The 7,858-nt window shown below is 37.4% G+C and overlaps 1 protein-coding gene across 7 annotated transcripts in view; it reads right to left on the reverse strand.

The window, feature by feature from the left end:
- Positions 1-7,858, reverse strand: part of tead1b (TEA domain family member 1b) — a 48,612-nt gene that overhangs the window by 10,027 nt on the left and 30,727 nt on the right. For 3 of the 7 annotated variants that reach the window (XM_005741565.1, XM_005741569.1, XM_005741564.1), the window contains exons 4-6: positions 4,165-4,229; positions 2,249-2,311; positions 2,096-2,158 (exon numbers count right to left, since the gene is read on the reverse strand). In XM_005741565.1, coding sequence (XP_005741622.1) covers positions 2,096-2,158; positions 2,249-2,311; positions 4,165-4,229 — 191 coding nt within the window. The remainder of the gene's footprint in view (positions 1-2,095; positions 2,159-2,248; positions 2,312-4,164; positions 4,230-7,858) is intronic. The other 4 variants (XM_005741568.1, XM_005741566.1, XM_005741570.1 and 1 more) reach the window with 2 other exon arrangements.

The following is a 7,858-nucleotide window of genomic DNA, read 5'->3' on the forward strand; positions in this document are numbered from 1 at the left end:
TAATGAGGGGTCATTAATTCGTGTTGAATACTGGGAGTGGAGCAAAGTGTGAAAGTCAAAACGTATAGTCGGCTCCCCAAGAAAAGAAGAAAATGGCACATGGGTGGAGTGTCCTTTGATATACAAGCATTACTTCATAAAATACCTTAAATTACAGGTCAGTATTATTCAAGATTACTTCTTTCACAATGCTCTTCTCCCATTTTAATGTGCCATTCTGAAAAGCTTTCTTCAGCGATTTTAACAGATTTCACTATTTCTGAAATAACTGACGAGAACGTTCTGAAATGACGACATCTGAACTGGGAGGAAGGAAAGCGACTGACAGCCATGGCATTGTGAGAGCCTGGAGTTATCAACAGATTGAAGGGAGAACAAGAAAGCAGGGGGGGGGGGGATTTCAGAAACAGCCAGCTTCACTGCCATTCTCTGCTCTGAATGTGCACCACTGAGTCTTTGACGGTGAGGAAAAGTTGGGTTACATTGTCAAAGGAAGCAGAGGTGTAATCTCTTCTTCATTTTTTAAACACGGACTCCCGCCCCCTTTGCCATGCTGCCTTTTTTTAAAAATAAAGTCTGCTTAGTAAGAGATGTAAGCAGACCCATTTCCCCGCACCTTCAGCTTCCAGCCACTCACCAAAACAGCCAATGCCAGCATGCTTCCCAACATGCACACACTTTGATTTAGACCTTAATAGAGGAAAATTTGAGCCTGACCAGCCCCCCATCAAAAAAAAAAGAAGAAAAAAAAAAAAAAGGGCAGACCATTGTTATTATGACCTAGTACGGAGTATGTGTTGTTGCACTACTAGAGAATTTGTCATTACATAAAGACACAGTAGCACATCGGCTCTTTGAACAAAATATTAATCAATCTACAAACGTTGATGCAGGATGGATTTCCACAGATTTTATGTAGTTTTCTATAGACTGCGCTGCAGATTTTGAATCTTTTTCATTTCACCACATTTTCATTTACATCCAAAATCACTCAAATTTAATCAAATTTGGTACATATGTTAATGATTACCCGGACTACCTTATACATGCGGCGACAAGTTTGAAATTCCCAGTTTGAAATTCCAGACGGTGAACATTTCCACTGTTTGTTTGTTAGCTTTTAGCTCAAAGCTAGGCTCTAGTCACACAGGCCTAGACACTAGTCACTAAGAAAACATGTATATTCCTCAACTGCTAGCAAGTGGTTGATGGAAGTTGCTGGCAGCTAGTACAAATTGGCTGCAAATAGCTATATAGTGTTGCACCAAAAATCTCCTTGTAATTGCTTTGATTGCTAGAAGGCATTGCTGCAGTCACCTGCAGGCTGTATGGTCAACTTTTCTATAAACGCTTGCCACCTACTCCCCAAGTCGTAGTGAAACTGTAACAAGTGCGATGCAGACTAGACATGAAGAAAGTTCGCCTTCATTTTAAAAGTTGTGCCTGTTTAAATGTATTGGTTGCAGCAGAATGGTGCAACTCTTTACTTTAAAGGCAAATCTTCGTTATCCGGTTGATGTCCCACTCTAGTGTTTCACACCAGTGAAACTGTAAAGTACTTACGAGTGTTTGGAGACAAGTCTGTGTTTCTTTGTGTATTTTATGCTTTGTATGTACTGGCTAAGAAATGTAGTTTTAATTAATTTTATTTATTTATTTTTAAAAACTTTTTCAATTTCAGCAAAATTACCTAGAAAAATCCAGTTCTGGTCAGGCTCATGACTAATAAAAGATTAAACATGTAGGATCCATATGTCAGACTATTTTTTGTTAATTTAAATCACAAAAGCATGTCTTTATATATTTATACAAGATCACGGTTATTTTGTGCAGCTGCTCTCAAAGCAAAGGCTGGTGATGAAAGAATTAATGTCATTGAAACCAAGCAGACAGGACAGTGACAGCATGTTTGGGTTAGAATGAGTGAGAGATGGTCAAGAAAGTGAGTAAGTGAGATCAGAAGGGCTGAACAGAAAAGCAGAGGATTTGGGTTATGGGGGGAATCAGAGGATCAAGCATTCACTCTGTCTCTACAGGAAACAGAAAGTTAAGATGCACAGCAACCAAACAAGCCCAAAAGCAGAAAAGCGCATACCTTTAGCTTGGACTGAAACTCACGAGATTTCCTTCTGGCAAGAACCTGAATGTGACTAGACACCTGCGGAGTAGGGGAGGGGAGGAAAACAAAGGAAGAGCCTGTAACCATGGCAATGAAAAGCCCCCTGCAACTGGGCAAAGCCAGACGTACCTTAATGGCAGCTTGGATTTCTCGAACTTTCTTTCTTGCTAAGACCTGTATGTGACTAGACACCTCCATTTAAAAAAAAAAAAAAGAGAAAAAGGAAAATAAAAAAACAGGAAAACCCAAAAAAGTACAAAGTGGATCACACATGTCTTTGTTTAAAAACACTTCAAGGAGATAAGGTGTATAACAGAAGCATCTTCAAACCACACACCAAGCTAACAGCCAATAAAGCGTTATGCTGTGTTGTCGTCACTTAAGTGAACTGATTAAGGAGGATGCAGGCCCCTTTAGCACACATTAAGAGCACACAGATGTGATCTGCTGTGTGCTGAATGAAAATCGGCTAGTCTAGTATCCTTGTGGGAGCTGCGAAAGGCATTTCATCGGCCAAGTTTATCTACGATGTCTATACAGTTGAAAATGATTTTATACTCTCAAATGAAACATTCATCAGTAGCCGTCTGAAAGAGACCTAATGTGAGCTGATGACAGGTTTGAGAGGTAGATTTACATTCTCCTCTGGCAATTTTCATGCAAATGAAACCCAACCTGAGTACCCCAACAAGGGAGTGATTTAACAGGAAAGTGTTTGGTTAGCTGAGAAGTCTTTACATTATTCACAATCTTTTACATGAGTTAGTGCTTAAACTGGAGCTGTAACTGTTAGTCAATCAGTTGATCACAGTCATCCCTCATTTTTTATAATTTCTGAAGCAAAAGAGCTAAACCTTCAGGGGTTTTAGTTCCTTCGATGGAAGAATTACATTCACATCAATTAGTCCATATATATTCAATTTAGTTGCAATAAAACAAGCTGGAGCTGGTGAGAAAAATGATCAATATTGCTGTTGGTGCCATGTTAATAACTAAATCAATTACTTTCATGCTGTACATGATATTTAAAGTAACATCATGCGTGTTTATTGGTATTGCTCGGCACAAACAACCCTCTTTTTGTCCAATTCTGTGCCAAGAAGATGAGACACAGGAGACAAACCACACCTTTCTGGTCCAGACTGATCAATTCACACACAGTGATCGAATGTCATTGTAAACACTGACTTGTTTATCACTGTCATTCAAGTCACTAGTCATGCAGGGAAGTTCCTGTTTAGAGGGAAGATCAGGGGCTTCGTAGAGTCACTAAAGCACCATTAAAACTATTCAATATCGTGTAGAGATTGGTAGAAATAAGGCCACTAGTACTACTACTAAGTTACTTTTAGCACAAGTGCTCACCACAGTGGTTAAGTCTGCTTATTTGACAGGGCAGAGTTTTTACAACAGACGCTCTGATGAAACCTCAAATGGAATTTGACAGAACTACTACATTTTCAATTGTCAAGCAAATGTGTTAACCCAATAACCAAAAAATAAGAAGCACAGTGGTGAAATAGTTAGCAGACAATCGCATAAAAACAGTTCCGTTTGGGCCTTTTTTTGTTGTGATTTTGAGTTTGCATGTGGTTGGTTTCTGCTGATTATTCCAGCTTGATCCCACAGCCCAGAGCCATGCATGGTGAGTTAATTGGTGATCTTGAATTGACTTTATGGATCTGAAAGTGTGTGGTTGTCTGTCTCTATGATAAACTGGCAACTCCTCCAGGGTGTACTCCTGCCTCTCCTCCTGTGACAGCTCAGATAATACCTGCTTCCACAACCCATAAGCAGTGTAGAAAACCTATATATTATTTATATATTTGCCTACATTTAGATGCATAGTGTGAAAACGTAATAATCTCTTCTTGCAACACAGCAGTGACAGGGAGACAGGGGATCTTTGTCAGCCCTTCTTATTGACAGTTAGCATAGCCTTATTCTCTGTCATACTTTGTTCCTCTAAAACAAAGGCAGCAGTGTGCACACATTCAGATTTGACAGCCCTCTGACACTTATGTAACAGAGACGTCTCGTCTAACCTGCTTTCTCGTCCTTGTCTTGCCGGTCCGGAGCTTGATGTATCTCGCTATCAGCTCATTTCGACCTGGAGAAACCAGAAAATGAAGAGCAATGTAGATAAAAACCAACAAGAAGTATAAATTTCTGCAGTCTGAACACTTATCTGTAGAATTTGGTTGCTTCTGATTTTAGTTTTTCAACAATCAAACACAAACATGCTTATTAAAAAATAGATTTGAATTTAGGTTTTGACAAAAACCAAACACTCAGATCAATCACAAGCAAAATCACAAGTTTATAATTAAAACTACCTCTTTAGGAAACACACACTTCCCCGGGCTTTCTTTAATTAATTTTTTTTTTTTTTATAGTGGGGTGGATTGGAGATTTCTGTACTTCACACAGTTGTGAACTGAAGAATACGTGCCACTGTTTAATAAATGCAGCTAATACTCTTAAAAACCACGGTATTGTACTTCTGAAAATAGAAAAATTTATGAAAATGTCAATCTGATGGATGTATACCTAAATTCATAGATAAGAATAAAATAACTTATGGTTGTAACTCTAAATATAAGAGTATGTGTACCTCCTAAACAAACACCATCCAGTTTTTCTATGGCAACATCGTATGACATTAGCATGAATAAAGAAAACTCACAGCGGCAGCACCAAGGCCTTTAAAATTAATCTAATTCAATCTCATTCTCTTCAAAGCCTCATGCTTTGAAAGGAAACAGGCCTGGCTGTTCATACTATTACAGAAAATAATGGCAACTGAATACATTGGGCTTAAAACAGTGCTGCTCTGACTAAATTATAATTGAAGCATAGCTTTGTAGAGATTTCCAATTAACAACAGCCCCAAACATTCTTCTGCCCTCAGCTCTGCTCTAATTGCTGTCGCAATGCACATGACCCCTGCTTAGCCCTTTCATATGGTAATAACATGCCGCCAACCAAAACTATTACACAAATTATAGGTAAGGAGGCACTCTAATTATGTGTCCAGCTGTAACTAACCAATGCCATGGATTTGCTGTAGTTCTCTATGAAATTCAACGAACCCTCAATATAATGAAACATTTTTCTACCTTTCTTCCATTATCAATTAAAGGTCTTACTTTTGTTATGACACAATAGACCGCAGCATTCTGCAGATGTGCTAATCAGCCGTATCTAAGCGAATTAGGGAGGGAAGCCAATTTGTTAAGAGCAACGCACAGGAGGCTTCAAAATGTGATGGCGCACAAGTGTCAATCTTAGAGGTTTAAAGTTGAGACAAAGCCACATCGTGAAGGTTAGTGAAAGATATTTTTCTACCTATCTGTAATGACAAAGCGAAAGTCTTATTTTGAAAGGCATCAACAATTAAGTAACAATAATAACAATTAATTCATTTGGAAAGTTTGAATTACAAGACTAAGAATGACTAACTGGTTTTACAAATTAATTAATTTATGCTTGATACAGAAGATCTTTTTTTTTTTTTTTTTAAATCACAACTTCACACAACTAATTTAAAAGTTTTGTTCTGTTGTCTTGTATTGCCATTTCATTTCCATATCTTAATATTTAATATGGTTCTTTAACTTGTTGCTATCATTCTTTCTGTCACGGAGCAACTGTGACGATGTGATTTTCTCTGAGAATAATTAAGTAGTCTGATTCTGATTGATTAAAAACTTCTTAGATAAAATATTTTGTGATTTTTTTTAAAAACCATTTTGGCTAAAAAGAAAACTAATTAAATCATTTAACAACTGCTTTTGCTATAGTTTAATATGTAATAATAAACTAATCACTAATGTTTTAGCTCCACCATTTAGTTATCAATTATTATCAATCATACCTTTTTAAACTAAAAGTTTATATATGAATTAATCGGAAGTTGAAATGAATGACTAAAACTGGCTTATCATATAGCATTGTATAGCCTCTTGAATAATACAGTAAGAGACCCAGCTTTGTAAGTCTAAATAGAAAGAAAAACATACTATTCAGCAACCAGAGCTCTTTAACACTTTAAAATACCCATCTCTGTGCCACACCTTCACATTTTGGTGCAAAGAGAAGCTTGTGATGTCAACCTGTAGTTTGTTGCTTGACCCTGAAGTTCTTTTCACACTGAACACTTTTGCAGCAGAGGCCCAAATAACCCTTGCTGAGTGACCTCACTCTACACATTAACAACATCTAGGGATTTACACATCCATCGTGTCTATCCAGTGTGCCTGCCGTGTAAACTTTACCAGATAAAGCAGGGACCTGCACTATTTTCAATAATTCACGCACTGTGGCAGCACAACATGACAATACAGGCATTCATGCAAACTCCTGATTCCCAGATCAAAGCACACAAATGACCAGCTGAAAGCTTGCTTACTGTTGAATTATTCATTCTTTTCACCAGGCTGGAAAAAAAGCTCAGTGGGCCCTGGCTAGTCTGCGTTCTTTTTTTTCTTTTTTTCTTGCTTGTGTTTGTGCTGCAAAACAATTGTTAAAAAAAAAAAAAAAAGTGACCCGTCCACATTTAGGACTAAAAACATTTTGGATGCAGCTCTGCTTTCATGCCTGAATTTCACCAGGTGCAATATTTTCCACAAAATAAAGAAAAAATGCTTTCCACAGGAGAAAAAAAGACTAATGTTTGAAGCAAATTAAAATTTGTGGGGTTTTTAGGTTGAGGATATGCTGATCCAATAATTTACAGCACTAACATTGATTTGGTAAATCCACTTTACAAAGCTAATAAACTGTTTAACTGAAGTCCTGTTATGTTAATTTAATTTGCACTGAGTTCACATGCATTAAGGGAAGTAAAGGCAATAAAGACTCCCTCTTGATTCTTCTGCTTTCAAGCACCCATCTCCAATGGGCACTGTTAATTTACATACACAGGTTAGAAAATGTAATACTTAAAACATCTGCTTACATTTCTTTTATGCCAGATTTGAAGATAAACAATAAATTTTATTTAAGATATGAACCTTGTAGTTATTGTGTAGGATTTTCTTTTTTTTTAGTTTTTAAATCAGCCTAATGATTTTACAAATATTATTGATAGGACTCTGGAAATAGCCAGAGGTGGAGATCTTTTTGTCTGTATGGATTCCTGTCTTTTTGTTCTTAACATTATGAGTTTTGAGAGCGAGCCTCTAAGGCTTGTAGCAAAGCTGCGAGAGGGCTAAGGAAATTAACTCTTTATGGGGTGTTCATGTCAATCAAAGTAAAAAAGCAAAATGGCAAAAGGATTAAATATTTATAGCATTACCCCTGAGCAGATTTGTTCTGTTCAGCAGCTGGAGCCCTAAAACTGGTCAGAGTGAACCTTCCCTCTGAATCTGAATGACTCTGGAGGATCTGACACATATGAATGGCACTCCAGCAGAAGCCCCACAAAGAGATGGCGGCTCAACTTTCTCTGGATCATCCCCAAGTAGCTGATTCCTCGTTCCGTCAGAAATCCAATTTGGCGCTCAGCAACCTTTCTCCAAGAACCTTCGGATAGACTCCCTCTTTTGTGAATAACAATGGGGTGCATTATCACAGTCCACTACGAACCAACCTCAGAAAAAGCAATAAAACTGCCACTTTTTAAATCAACATTTAAAGACTTAAACTTTACAACCGTAATAACAGTAATTGTGGTTAAAATGAATGAGCCCAGAATTATTTGTGAAACTAAAACTTAAATTCTGCCCTGATATATTG

This window comes from Pundamilia nyererei, unplaced genomic scaffold, assembly GCF_000239375.1.
Source record: "Pundamilia nyererei isolate P.nyererei 1_Seehausen unplaced genomic scaffold, PunNye1.0 scaffold00112, whole genome shotgun sequence".
Classification (NCBI taxonomy): Eukaryota; Metazoa; Chordata; class Actinopteri; order Cichliformes; family Cichlidae; genus Pundamilia; species Pundamilia nyererei.